This window comes from Nematolebias whitei, chromosome 2 (genome assembly GCF_014905685.2).
Source record: "Nematolebias whitei isolate Nwh7 chromosome 2, NemWhi1, whole genome shotgun sequence".
Lineage (NCBI taxonomy): Eukaryota > Metazoa > Chordata > Actinopteri > Cyprinodontiformes > Rivulidae > Nematolebias > Nematolebias whitei.
Window position 1 is genome coordinate 29,370,947 of NC_056499.1, and position 15,494 is coordinate 29,386,440.

Sequence of the window (15,494 nt, forward strand, 5' to 3'; positions counted from 1 at the left end):
TCAGAAGAGACAGATTATCAGTGCGAGCTTCACAGGGAGCCACATTTAGGTAAATGTTTCTATGCCGGTGTGAATTTTCACCGAATATATAACTCCTTCACTTAAACTTGGGTGGATTAGGTTATGGAAAAAGTAAAACTGGAGAAGTCAGGAGGTGCACCATGGAAATAAAACTACAGCTTTCTTCTGATTCTTATTAAATTATAGAAGCGAAAAGGTAAGCTGAAGATAATTTATGAATAATCTGATTTAGTTTAGCAGTCAGGAGATGACTAAAACTGCCAGATTCGAGGCATTTCACAGACTTTTGTGAAAGCGATGAAGGCAGATTCACAGCCCACTGTATCGACTCTTTGTGTGACAACCGGCAGATGGTGCAGGTGGTTCGTCACTGTATCCTGTCAAAAGAAAGTGAAGCTTTGATTCATTATGTCTGTGTGGTGGTATTAAGCAGCCATTTTTTTCCCCTTTCTCAGTGAGGCTTGAAAAGGCAGCGGGCATAGTGTGAAAACACGAGTACAGATGGTACTGTCTTTCAAACGCTGAGCTGCACTCATCGGATGAGCGTACTGTACGCTGCGAGCCTGCTCGTGCTTGTACGATTTCTGCTTTAGTGCGCTTAGGTAAAGCATCAACGGCTCATCCTGTTTGTGGCATGCAGGAGAGGAAAGTGCACTATTCAGAAATATGGAATATTTATAAAAAATAAATATTGCGTTTAAACACGGCTTAAACATTTCCCTAGAAAGATGCTGCTGATTAAAGCTCATGCTGACCTCTGACCTCTTCCTGGTTCAAGCTGTTTATGTTATTATAAAACTAAATGCATGGCTCAAATCAGATAACAGCTCCACTTCGACCACAGTTTTCACAGTAAACTGGGCCAGAAAAAAAAAAGTGTCTCTTTATGTGCCTTGAAGCAAAATTCTGCAGCAGACGGCAAAACTGTAGCGCCATCTACAGGACGAGATCTGTAAAGGCAGAAAGAACTTTCTATGACCTTGACTGCCTGAATAGTTAATAAAAAACTTGCTTTAAGCCATTTTCATCGAGTCCGATCAGTCGGAGTAACGACAAAAAGATCGACGCCACCTTCACTTTGCTGCTTAAAGTCCAGGCCTGAACGGCTGCTTTGATGTTTCTGTCTCTATCTTGTATTACACGAGATTCAGCCTCGTCGCAGACGAGCGTTTTAATTGAAATTCTGTCTGAATAATGGTCCAAATCAAACCGAGCACAGACTGGACAGAGGGTTAATGAGTTGTCAGGGAAGTTGAACAAAAATAGGCCATCTCATCTCCACTGGGACGCCACTCTCTCCAGCTGAGGCTTAACTCCACATCCAGGAGCCATGCAACACTGGAATCATCCACTCCAACCAAGAACCCGGACCAAGCCTGTGTTTGTGCTGAGCCCAGCGCTGCATTGATTAAGATTCTCTCTGGGAGAGTTCAAGTAGGGGTTGGCCAGACTGCAGTCCTCTTCTGCAGCCCTGGAGAAAAACAAGAGGGAAATGCAGATAGTGTGTTGATAAGCAGTTAAAGCACTTCACCAGGAAGGCTAGCAGGCTCCTCTGAACGCTCTCCCACTGGAAGCAGCTTTTGATGTACTGCAGAGTCGACATGATGGCTCCGTACACCGCTCTGACACGCGTCACGTTCCTGGCCAGAGCCTGAAATATAAAGACGACGAGCAACAACAAAAAAAAAGATAAACACTGCTGGACGTGTACGGAATTTGGTTACAGTAAGTCATTCTTAAAACAAGAGTGGGTGTCGTGAAATATTTGGCTAATAGGAAACATGAAGAAACATCAAGAAAGGCTGCATTTGGCACGAGTCATTGTGATCATGAAGCAAAAACCCAGATGAATGTCAGCAATCTGAACTGATTTTCGTCAAACAAGACCTCCAGCATTTAAACAGACGGAAAACCTGCATGTTACCAACTCAGTCTGTTAGCCAATTTAGGAGTTAGTTATTGTCTGACAACAATGAGTCTTTGTGGGAAGTACAGACAGTCAGGCACCCCGTATATCAAACTAATGTAGCAGAACAGTGAGCAGGAATTCACTCAGTCGGGCTCAATTAAAGCTCAGTTTAGTTAATTCAGGCAAACGTTCACTCTGGGGTAAAACACACCGACATGGATAAAATCAGTTTCTTCCCATTCATGTTTTTGTTTGAAGTTAGATTATTTTGAACATTAAGTACAAATTTCTTAAAGCTTACATGTTTTTCCCATTGTTGGTATTGAAAAACAGTTTCTTTACCCGTTTGTTTTGTTTATAAGTAAAAACGGTTTTAAAAATTGTTTTTACCGTCAGCAGCTTCCATAATTCATCTAAATGCATTTTTTCTGAGATGTTTGTTATTAAGCACAGAAAGCTGCAGGTGTTTACAGCTTTAAAGCTGGCAATAGAGAAAGTCTGGTATTTTTGATTAAAAGCTAAAACGGTTATCAAAACAAAATATTTTTAGCTCGACAGAACAAAACACTGACTTGTTATTTTGGCTTCAGTCGAGTTTCAAGTCCAGCGTCCTCGACTAAACAAAATGTGATGCACACGGTGTGTGCTGGCATTCAAATTTTAAAACGTTTTTTTTGAAGTTGTGTCAAACCTTTTTGGAAAATTTGGGGTTATCCTCCATGAATGCTCTCTCTTTTGGGTTGAAAGTTCTGATACTTGCTTTGACCTGTGAAAAGCAAGAAATCCACAAAGTGTCAGAATGGAGCGTGACCTCCTCGTGTCTTCCCTGCAGCTGAACCTTTACTTACAGGGTTAAAAATAACCTCCAGCTCCAGAGTGATGCTCCCTTTGGACAGCCTACCCAGGTCCTGCTTCTTCAGAGGGTAGACAGCCTGTTGTCCTCCGCGGATCTGCAGGACAGAAAGGGCATCAGGTGCTGAACTCAGCCATGAACCTGACCATCAGTCACGCCGGATTACATCTGAGAGAGTCCTCAGCCCGCTGAGGTGTTACCACCCTCTTCACTTTAATTTAGCCACAGAGTGTAAATAGACGAGTGTATTGTCGGCGTTTGTAGGTGTACCGAGAGCAGGGGGATGGCAACTTTCCCCAGAAAGTCTGGCGCCTTGTCTCCATCATCATCAAAGATGGTCACCATCAGAACGTCATGAATGTCTTTGACAGGGCTGCGGAGGAAACAAGGAAGTCAGGCGCTGACAAAACCAGCCCACAGTACAACATTAACATAATGATGCTGAGTGCTGATGCCAGTAGGAAAGAGAAACTAACAATGTAAAAACCTGGCCCCACTCTGGGTTCAGGCTCTTGTAGATCGTGTGGGTATGTAGTCTGTTGTTGCCCAGCTCCAACACGCAGAAAGGATCACTCTTACCTGCAGAACACAACACTTTAAACAAAAAGTACAAGTGACCGTTTGTATAAAAAATTATTCAAAGCAGAATCTGTGAATACCGTTTAAATCAGCAGCCATCAGATCTGTAGCCTTAAAAATTTTGACTTGAAGGAAACCAACATCGCTGACGTTCTTCAGGGACCTTTTAAGACTCTAATGAGACAAGAAGCACTCGGGGTGAGCTATAAAAGACACTAAAGAGAACACATACTTTACCAGCGCTCACACAAAAATTGGTCATTTTTATGAGTTCACACGGGCATCTGGATGGTTTTCTAAAAATGAAAATGGAAAATACAATTATTCTTGTTTTGGTGATAAACTGAATCAGAAGAAGTTTTGGTCTGAAGAGCAAAGATGTACTGAAGCTGAGTTTGATGAAGAGGCAGCAGGTTTAGAAAGTTGTCCCCTCTTCATAATGTGCCTGCGCTGCACAAACCTGTCAGGAAATCCAAACAAAAACTTTCTGTCTCATCAGATTCAAGTTACTGCATGTGAATTAATATTTTCCTGACATGAAGTCTGCCCTGCCTGTTGCACAAATCTAACATGTGAAAACTACTGCAGTGCTTTATCTGAAAGCTTTTCATAACAATGTTTAGGGCAAATTGTTATCAGGTGCTTTCTCCAAAACAGTATTTACAGCCCTCCTTCATCTGTAACTCAAGTCAAGTCAACTTTATTTATAAAGTACATTAAAACAGTAGCTGTTACCAAAGTGCTTAACAATAAAAATCAATGGGAGTAATTTAATGGAAAACAATAAAAATATAAGTAATAATAGTAATGAAAATTTATTAAAAGCATCAAAAGAAAAAACATAAAAACACAGAACAACAAAATACTAAATCAAATCACACTGTGTTAAAAGCCAGAGAAAACAGATGAGTTTTGAGCAGAGACTTAAAAACAGGAAGTGAAGTGGCCTGCCTAATGTTGGGGGGCAGATTGTTCCACAGTTTAGGGCCCATGACTGAAAAAGCCCGATCATCTCTAAGCTTCAAATTTGTTTTTGGAACTTAAAAATTTTGAAGCCATCCATGCCTTGATGTCAGGATGAATGGATCAAGAACTGTTATGTTTTAAGCGCAGATAAATCTAACAATCATCAGCATAACAATGAAATGAAAGACCATGTTTCCTCAGGACAGACCCCAAAGGGAACAGACAGAGTGAAAACAGAAGGGGTCCGAGAATCGAGCCCTGCGGGACCCCGCAGGAAAGTAGCACAGAAGCAGATACACTATTACCAACCTTAACACAAAATCTCCTGTCACTCAGATAGAGACAGAACCAATCTCACGCTGCACCTGTAATCCCAACCCAGTGTTTTAACCGCGATAAAAGGATACTGTGGTCAACAGTATCAAACATAAGGTCCAGGAGTACAAGCATCACAAACTGACCAGAATCATTTGCAGAATATTGTTACAAACCCTTACTAAGGTTTCGGTGCTGTGTAATAATTTAAAATCAGACTGAAAGATATTCTCATTAAAAAATGTGTTTCGTTGAATCAAAACAATTTTCTCCAGGATTTTAGAAAGAAAGGGAAGTTTTGAGATTGGTCTGAAGTTTGAGCAAGTTGAAGACTCAAGTCCTGGTTTTTTAATTAACGGATTTACTACTGCATGTTTAAAAGCAGCATGGACCACACTTGTGGCAATACTGCTATTTATAATAGCAAGAACAGAGGGTCCTGTGTAACTGTGTACTGCCTGGCTGCATGCTGGATCTGGTGTCTTCTTTAAAGCTTCAAGACAAAGGAGATGATTGTGGACTTCAGAAGGAACAAAAACATCTACACCCCCCTGAACATAAGAGGATCTGCGGTGGAAGTGGTCTCCAGCTACAAGTACTTGGGTGTACACATGAATGACAACCTCAGCTGGAGCAACAACACCACCAGCCTGATCAAGAAAGCTCATCAGAGACTCTACTTCCTCAGACGGCTGAGGCGAGCTGGTCTGGGAAGCTCAGTCCTCACCTCCTTCTACAGGTGTGCAGTGGAGAGCATCCTGTGCTCCAGCATCAATGTGTGGCATGGAGGCTGCACAGCTGCAGAAAGAAAAGCTTTGTAGAGAGTGGTGAAGGCTGCACAGAAATCTGTCGGAATCAGCCTCCCCACCATCACAGACATCTACACCTCCAGATGCAGGAAGAGGGCCACCTGCATCATGAAGGACCCCACTCACCCAGCACACACACTTTTTGCCCCACTCCCCTCAGGAAGGAGGTTAAGGAGCATTAAGTGTAGAACCACTAGACTGAGGAACAGCTTCTACCCTGAGGCTGTTAGACTCATGAATCTCTAACTAGAATAATCACTGTGAAAAACCATATCATGTTGCTGCTGATCTGTTTCATGTTGCTGCTGATCTGTTTTAATGTTGATGTGTTCATGCGTGCACATCTGCTCACAGACTCATGTTCATGTTTGTGCTGATGTTCAATGTTTTATGTTATGAGTGCTTAGTGTATATTTAGTTGATGTTTTTCTTAGATCATATCTTAGATGTTATTACTGTTTTTCTTATACATTTTATTGTTGGATGTAACTGGGACCCTGTGTACATAATTTCGCTCCACCACATGTACCACATGAGGTGCGAATGACAATAAAGAAACTCTGACTCTGACTCTCTCTGACTCTCTGACTGTTTCAGGCCCTGAACACATTAACAAGCAAGTGCCGCCATCTTTAGTTCCTTCAACTCACAACAGAGAAGCGGAAGAAGCAACGAGGAAAGTCTCCTTGAAGCTCAAGATTTACTCCTGAGTTCCTGTTTGTTTAGGAGACTTGTTATCTTGAAGTCAGAAAGAGTTGAAGATTTTCTATCAATGTTTAGAGTTCATGATAAGGAAAAATAAATAAATAAAAACACGCTCTGCTTGATATTAGCAATGTGCAGGAAATTAAAGTGCTTGTTTGAAGGTGCAGTGATGTAACCAGACAAGTGCAGATACTGACGTAATTATCCAGCTGGTTCTGACACTCGCGATGGTCATCGAGCGGTGCAGCGCCGAGTTCAGAGATGGAAACGCCGCTGCATGTGGTCAGTGTCACCAGGAAGACCAAGCTTCCTCTGAGCGGGTCCAGCCTGTACTTGAACAGATTCCTGGTATTGAAAGGGATCTCAGACAGGTTCACTTCACACCTGCACGAGGAATGGATGAAGCCAAGGTCATTATTATTATTCACTGCGAGCAGAATATCCACAAGTAAAAAAACAGAACGATCTGAAACGAGTTATTCATGATACAAAGATTCTGACAGGCTTCATCCTTAATGGTTCAGACTTCTACACATTTGCAAATTTAAATGAAATAAAACAAACTCAACAAAAGAACACAAAGAAAAACAAAAGCTCAGCATATTATTTATATTTACTCCAAATCGGTTTGAAAATATAAATTCAAATGATTTAGTAGTTGGTCAAAGACAATTTCATTTCAGGTCCACCGTTTTTTAGTAAAACATCTTAAAGGGATGTCAAAGTGTTTAGATTTTTTATTTATTTATTAATTTGCTGGAAAACTTTTCACTGTTCTAAAAGTCAAACCCCTCGTCTTATGACATACATTTTCTACAATTTATAAATTTTTTTCCTATATTGCCTGATATTTAAATCTATGTAATTATGTGCAGCCACAATTCAACCTAAACCTTTATTTATACACATTTAAAGGAAGAGGGGGTCAAGATGAAAAGAAAACTATGTTAATGTATGTTTGTTTGTTGATGTTTATCACATCCAGAAGGGACTTTAGGCTGACTGCACACTAACCCACAGGGAGTCGTGTTACCATGGAGACAGAAACGACAGTCCCAGTGGGCAGAGGAAACGATTTTAGCGTAAAGTTCTCAGGTAGACGTTAGATTTAGGTTAAATGTATGATTATAGGTGTTCAAGTGATACGCTGATGTCAACCATCGCTGGTAAGGGTTTTCATTAGTGAAGATTTGTGGTTTTTGAGACGAGTGGTTTTCTGGACTGGAATTGAACATGGACTGTAAGTGAGCCTTAATGTTTTTGGTGCAAGATATTCATGTGGGCAGGAGAAACATTGTGCATGAGGACACAGGTAGTTTATTTGTTTTGTCTGATGTGCAGAGTGACGGATCCTGGAGAGAGGAGCTAACAATTTTATCCACCACCAGGCACAGTGACGGAGCCAGAGAGGGAACAATGGTGGCTTTGGCCAACACAGATTAATCTTCCACCACCCCAATGCCCCCCCATCATTTGAGGAAACTATACTTTAAGCAATATAAGAACTAAAAAGCATTGTTTTCTCAAGTGATCTGGGTGGCCAGTTTGCATATATATACTTTATAAATGGTGGTGGCCATCTTGGATTTTGATGTAGCAACCCAATTGATGGTAGTGAACTTTCTCATGCCTAAATGTGGCTACACACCAAAATGGAAGTTGGTATGTCGTTTTCTGTTCAAGTCATCCAGCTTACAAGACAGACGAACGGAGGGTATTTCCAAGTCCCCACTTCGCTCCATGACAGGGGACAAAAAGTGTTAAATGTAGACCAACTATAGATAGCAACGTTTCCCTTAGGTCACTGGCCTTGGGAGGGCGCTCGTCTCTTCTGGGTTTTTGTCGACTGGGGGTGGAGGGTGAGAGAGAAGCGTAGTGCTATAGTAATGGCAGCAGTTGCTGATGGTAGAGGTAGAGATAGGGTAGAAGAGAAGTGGAGTGCTACATCTATCGTAGTGCTACGTTAGTGCCGGCATTTCTAAAAAAAGTGGGTGGGGGGTGCTACGCTTGTGTTGCGCATGGTTTGGAATCTGAGCTGAGCTGCTAAACTCTGCTCCCCGACCAGAAGTGGGGGGTTGGGGATTTGGTAGGTGGGGCGCTTGGTACTGTTGACAGGGCGGGGCGCCCTCCTTGGATAATGGTACAGGAAACACTGGATGTTCTGTCAACATGTTTATGCAGCAGTCCATCACAATATTTTTTTTTCCTCTCTTGTTACCGGGTTTATCAAAGAGAGCATAAAATAACAACTATTTCTCCTGATGCATGCTCAATAATCCAGGTAGAAAAATCCAAAAAGGACCAGATTGAACTTTTTTGAACAACTATTTCTCTTTCTTTGCTTCAGTGTTTTTATTTATGAAGGTTTGACATCTTTAGCAACTCAAACATGCAACCCTGCTTCCTCAGTCTGGGCCTCCAGGTTTGAAAATATGGATTCAGATTTGAAGCAAGAACGTACGAAACACCTCCAGTTCTGAAAACAATATCCAGGACGCCCATCTTTGTATTTATGAACTCCAGAACATGACACGTTCACTGCACTGCAGAGAATGGAAGTCAAAACGATGAACTTGCCTTTTGTTTTGTAAGATAAAACAGTATTGGGGTTTGCCGATTGTTCCAACAGTTGAGCCCTTTCCTCAGCTAAAGGCAGCTGGATTAATATTAAAACAGACTTAAAGAACTGTCTATTTGTTTGTACACATATTCAGACTAAAGTCTTCACTAGTTTTTATTTTGTTGATATAATTTTCATAATAAAACTGTACACATATGATTGGAGAATACTTCTAGAGACTCACATCCCCAAGCACTCCTCTGCCCTTCGTCCTTCTTTGGACCACAGCTCCACCTCCAGGATTTGAGAAACACTGACGAACAGATTCATGGTGAATCTTTCTCTCCACTGAGGGTTGGCCACTTTGCACTGATTCTGATTCAAATATAATATAAAACACAAAAAAGACAGTTTCATAAACATCTCCAATGATAACATAATTATCTGATTAAGTTTGTCTAATTGCTGTGAAATCACATTTTGGCCTACAGCAGCTTAGGGGTGAGGTGAAGAACTGGGACTTATTAATAGAGGGCAGCATGTCAGGATTTGGATCATTTTCTGACTGACTAGTGACTGAATATTTCTTAGAATGAGATAAAAGCAGTTCAGATGTGTAATACATAAAGTTACACAACAAGAAAGTACCCATCAGTTACAGCAACAACGGGTAATGTTACACATTAACACATTACACAGGTAAACTTGAATCAAAGTTTGGCATGAACTCTACTCTTAATAGCTTTCTTTTAAGGGAAGTACATTTTTTATTTCATTTTATGTTTATGCAAAATTATTTTACATGTGAAATTCAGACTTGATATTCTCAATATGATAATAAAAAATAAAAATCAGCCTTTAAGTTAATTGTTAATTCTGATCCAATTCTAAACTTAGTTTGTACAAATAAAGCCAGTTTCACAGTAACCAATGTGACGGTATCGTTTGCTGCTAAACTCACCTCCGTCTGCACACCAGCAGGCAAAGTGTTTTAATTAGATTTTATAGTTCAGAGATGCACTAGTGCTCAAAGTTTGTATGTACCGAAGAGATGTTTGCCTGTCACGTGAGAGGGAGCAGCTTTATTGCTTTATGTCTCATCATTCAGTTTTGAGAGTTCTGAGATTTGCTTCATTTCTTCTGGACAATTAAGTTTCAATCAAATCTGTTTCTTTCTGACAAGAAAACATCTTTCTTCACTGAGAGACTGTTGTTACAAATCCAACTAAAGTAAGATGGCTGCATCATGTCTAGTTGCTCAGTCAAGATTTTAACCGATATAAAATCGTCACTTTTAACCATCCACCTCACAGTTTTATCCTTCCTCTACAGTTGTCTCCATTATTGTTTCAGCTTGGCTCAAATATTGTCATATATTATTATCAAATATTATTTATTCACAAAATGTTATTGGATACATTTGTTTTTTTATAGTTGGGACTTTAAATGGTCATGCTTTCAGTGGAAAAAGTAATAAGGGAAAAAACAGCACAACTGGTTTACATCAAATCCACATTTGTTTATAAAAAAAACACTAACTGAAGCCAGATTTTTCTAAAATGACTTGAAGCTTTAGAATACAACCTTTTGTTAATAAGAGTACTGCAAACGCCACATTATACGCCTGTCGACAAACTATTATACAACAATTTATAGCAATGACCCAGACAAGCAAAGACCTTGTACAACCTTTGATCTTGATTTGTGACCTTGACCTTAAAGCTGGGGTGATGAAAATTATGTGACCCGCTGTCTGGTGGTAGTACAAATGTGAATTAAGTATTGTTAAATTATCTTGAGTGGATCAGTAGTTATGGCCCGGACAAGCAAAGATGTGATTTTACGTTTGACCTTGATTTGTGACCTTGACCTTGGAGCTGGGGTGATAAACGTGAACGTGACACTCCGTCTAGAGATGATGCATACGTGTATGAAGTTTCATTAAAATATCATGAGTAGATTAGAAGTTATGTACGGGACAAGAGCAAGTTTATGGACGTACGAAGACGTGTCCACCGGCCAACATGAAAGCTTTTGAGAAAAATAAAAGAATTAATTTTAGGGGGTAGGATTAAAATAAGGGCTCTGGGAGGAGGAGAGGGGGATGGGATAAACCACATGTGTTTTATTTGGCACCTTGCTTTTATACAGCTGCTCTCCCAGCCTGAAGCGAATGTAGAAGTAACCCGTCTGCGAGCACTGTGGCAGATCCCGACCTTCGATCAGCGTCACTGAGACGACAGACGTCCACAGCTGGCTCTTCCTCAGTGTGTCTGACAAACGAGAGCTCTGAGTCGGGTTTCCCTGGAAGAGAGGATTAGGAAGCAAACGAGACAAGGAGCCAAGAGAGAAGAAGGGGGAAAACATGGGCTTACAAATAATAAAATAAAAAAATCTATTTCTTTATAAAGCACAGAAACAGGACGTGAAGAACAGTGAGCCAATATACGAATAGCAACACGTTTTTAATAAGCAACATGCTTTTAACCTGAACATGCAACCTGATGCCGCTTTTTCTGTTCAACAATCCTCCAAACTCAGTGGGAGAAGTCCTGTTTTAGCACATGCACACACAGTTAATCCTTACAAAAAAGGTGAGGATGACAGTCAAACAGCCCAGCACTAATAGGACAAAATGCACAGCAAGCAGTGTTGTAAGCCAGACAACATGCGATCAGCAGCTGCTTTACCAGTTTAAAACCCCTCTTCATGGTGTAATCAGAACACACCTGTCAGACTTTTTCTTGAGCAACTCGAAGCTCCATTTTTTGCTAGCACTACAAATGTTACGGTCAGTTGTACCACTCTGCTTAAACTTGGTTGTTTCTATTAAAACTCAGGATTATATTTAAAATATTTAGCTTTTAATCCATCATTTAGCTCTGTGTTGCTGCTATTGTACAGACAAATAAAAATGGAGACAGAGTTGGACTTCCTGCTATTGCATAAGGAAATCTGGAGTGGCAGAAGTATGTTAGACTGGTACAGAACATGTATGAGGACAGCAGGACAGTGGTGAGATGTGCTGTAGGAGTGACAGATAGCTTCAAGGTGGAGGTGGGATGCATCAAGGATCAGTTCTGAGCCCCTTCTTGTTTGCTCTGGTGATGGACCGACTAACAGATGAGGTCAGACAGGAATCCCTGTGGACTATGATGTTTGCAGATGACAGTGACCTGTGGTGAGAACATGGAACAGGTGGAAGAGAACTTGGAGAGGTGGAGGTAAGCACTTGAAAGAAGAAGAATGAAAGTCAGCCGTAGTAAGACAGAGCATGTGTGTGAATGAAAGGGAGGCAGGTGGAACAGTGAGGCTACAAGGAGCAGAGGTCACAAAGGTGAAGGACTTCAAGTACTTGGGGTCAATTATCCAGGAAAATGGGGAATTTGGTAAAGAGGTGAAAAAGAGAGTCCAGGCAGGATGGAGTGGATGGATAAAAAATTTCGGAGTCATTTGAGACAAAAGGCTGTCAGCAAAGGTCAAAGGAAACGTTTACAAGACAGTGGTGAGACCAGCTATGTTGCATGGTGTGGAGACAGAGACATGGACAAAAAGACAGGAGACAGAACTGGAAGTGGCAGAAATGAAGATGTTGAGGTCCTTAGGTGTGACAGGGATGGATAAGATTAGGAATGAGATCATCAGTGGTACAGCACAGGTTGAACAAGTTAGAGAGGCCAGACTGAGATGGTTTGGACATGTCCAGAGGAGGGACAGTGAAAGCTGCCAGGAAAAAGACAAAGAGGAAGGCAAAAGAGAAGATATATGGATGCAGTTAGAGAGGACAGAGTGAGATGGAGGATGACTCACTGTTGCGACCCCCTGAATAAGGAAAAGCCAAAAGAAGAAGTTGGACTTCCTGCGTACTTGTGATATGCATTTGATACAATACATCCATGTCACAAGTCACCATGAAGACAATGTAGTGATTTTTACATTAATGTTGCTTTGTAAACGACTTATTCTGCTTAGTACCATTCAGAGAAACGTACATTTACAACATAACCTAAATTAATCTGATTGCTTTTTCAGAGATTTCATTCCACCAGACAAGCATTGGTTTTCTAAAATGTTTTTGCTGCCATCTTGTGACAACGAATGAAAACAGATTTAGATCAACAGATAACTGCCAAACATTGTAAGGAACTGTATTAAATTGAACTGACCAGAAAGAGATTAAATTCTCACCTGGTTATAAATCAAACGATGGATCACAGTCCATCTACAGTTGCATCGCTGATGCAACACTTCTCTCCCTTACATCTGGCAGATATCTGTATAACGCTGACGGAAATCATTGCTATTTAACGTCTGTCCAGTGTGTCCCCTCCACCATGGCTTACCCTACTACTTCGTTTTCGGAGCCACCTCTGCTGACAGGAGCATGCAAGTTAGGTGCAAAACAAAATGACACTGTTTAGTCAGCTATAGACGAACACTGCAAACACAATGACAGACACAATGAAAAGCAAGTCAACACTCTTTCAGTTGAACTTACATACCAGGATATGATAAAAACTGGTTAGTGAAAATGAGATGGATACAATCATGGCTGAGCAACGACGCATGGCAGACTGCATTGTGTCGTCATTTTACAGGAAATTAGGCAAAATGCAGACGCGTGCACCATGACCACTGTTAGCAGCAATAACTTCAAGTAGTCAACTTCTGTGTGACCTTTCAGGTATTTCACGTTTTGGAAAGAATTATGGCAGGTCTCGTGGCTGCAAAACAAACCCAGATCATCAACTATTCAACTAACCTCCCTAAGCATTTTTGAATTTACCAATTTATTTGAGCATTGCCAACATTTCTCCTCTTGTGGAGGTGCTCACACTGGCTGACAATCAGATGTTATCAGTTTAATTAGCAGCAGCTCTTATTGTGAAGACTGCCTTTCCCTTTGTTCAAACTGTTTCTGCATTTTAGTGTAGCTGTTAAAACAAAGGGCCGTGTCAAATTTGTTGTGTGCTGCTCAGCTGTTCGTATCCACTCGATTTGATTTCTTCTACTACATCCTGATACGTCTAGCCTTCAAACAGAGTGAACTTTCTTTTCATCATGACTTCAAATTCATTGCAAAACTGATATTTTTACTGCTGCGACACATGCAGTGAGAACAGTTTAGGTTTCCCATACAATGCCTTTCTTGCTGTCTCCATTTCTGAGTGTCAGCCTCAGGTCCACCAACACGAAGCCCATTTGCTCTTCCAGAGTGTTTTCGTCTTTCAGCGGCAAAGACCGCTCATGGAGCCTGAGGAAAGGTGGATTAAAGGCGCCTTTTATCTTAAACAGACATGGACTCTAGTGCCATAACAAATTCAATACAGCATTCACCGAACGCCACCAAGAGGCTCCAACATCACTGAGTCCTTTTAAACTCTTTATTGTCCCCACAGATGAGCATTTTGTTGCGTACATACAAAATTATAAGGTGGAGTTACTGCCCACCAGGGGGCGCTAGATATATGTGGTTCAACAATACAGAAACAACTCACTAACAAGAAATGAAAACAATATTTTTCTATTTTTTACTGGGGGTGAGTACCGGCCAGTGTATTTGCTCCACACAAACAGTGTTTCCTTTGCCTGCACCAATAAAGGTTTACGATCGTACTGACCTGTCAGTCTCCAGGTCACTCAAGCAGATGAAGTTAGAGCCCATAAAGTCATCAGAGGTCAGATCACGGTCGTATACCTGCGTCACATCAAACAGCAGACTGTTATAGTGCGTTACAGAGGAAGTCACGGTGAGGAACGACAGTAACTGTAAAATCTCTCCACATTCAGCTACACTTGAGTATTGATTTACAGTAGATAGCACAACAGATTTGTTATAACACAAATACAATTCCTTCATAAAACTTTTAAACACTTGTTTCACAAAATAGTTAATTTCCCAACAGATGCAAAGTGTTTCCTTATCAGAGGCTTTGAAACAAAGTGTGTAATCATGGAAATTCTCCCAAAACCAACAAGCTTGGCAAGACGGGACAAAAAACTTTTACAAAAACACGACCTGATGATCAGTTTGTGACAGGGAAGTTACCTTGATGTACAGTTTCTGATTCAGGTCTTTCACGGGTAAGGAGAACGACTCGTTCCATGTGGGGTTCAGGTTTTTGTAAACCACCTTGCTTTTGTAGATTGTTTTTCCATCCAACTTGAACTTTACATAAGGATCGCTGGTGCCTGATGAACAGAAATAAAACTTTATTTATTTATTCTGGTCCAATTGAGGATGGATTTTGTGAAAGAACTCCACCGGGACTCACAGTTATTGATATTATTAATTGATTAATAACTGGATGCTGCCTCTGCTAATCAGACAAAAAGGCTGAACCTATTTTTACTGTATAAATGACTAAAAAGTCATAACCTACAAGATTCTTGCTAATTCATTAAACTAGCTGTTTTGGGCTCTAATTGTCAGCAGGATCACGTCTTTTCTAATGGTCAATGTGAGAAACGAGCCTAAAATCTTATTTTTAAACCAGCCTAACAGCCACTGGTTTAAGCTTTATGGGAACGTTGTTGGTTTCCAGTAAATGAGGAGGCGTGTGACCCTCGCATATCATCATCTATAACGTTGCTGTGGAGGATGTGGCTTTTTTTTTCCTCCCCAGGGGAGAATGACCACAACTTCCTGAATCAAAAACCAACAAAATTTCAAGGTGCGTGTCAACAAATGACAGCAGATTCAGTTCAACAGTTTGACTTGCAGTGAAAATAGCTAAAATAAAATAAAATGCACCATATCTATATATATATATATAT

General features: G+C 40.7%; 1 protein-coding gene across 1 annotated transcript in view; it reads right to left on the minus strand.

Moving 5' to 3' along the window:
• Window positions 1–15,494, minus strand: part of mctp2b (multiple C2 domains, transmembrane 2b) — a gene marked incomplete in the record, with an annotated part of 67,352 nt that overhangs the window by 11,173 nt on the left and 40,685 nt on the right. Inside the window, 13 exon segments of the mRNA XM_037697617.1 lie at window positions 1,553–1,672; window positions 2,622–2,696; window positions 2,779–2,880; window positions 3,054–3,156; window positions 3,260–3,362; window positions 3,443–3,536; window positions 6,355–6,541; window positions 8,962–9,092; window positions 10,854–11,021; window positions 13,061–13,087; window positions 13,857–13,971; window positions 14,339–14,415; window positions 14,767–14,909. Coding sequence (XP_037553545.1) covers window positions 1,553–1,672; window positions 2,622–2,696; window positions 2,779–2,880; window positions 3,054–3,156; window positions 3,260–3,362; window positions 3,443–3,536; window positions 6,355–6,541; window positions 8,962–9,092; window positions 10,854–11,021; window positions 13,061–13,087; window positions 13,857–13,971; window positions 14,339–14,415; window positions 14,767–14,909 — 1,445 coding nt within the window.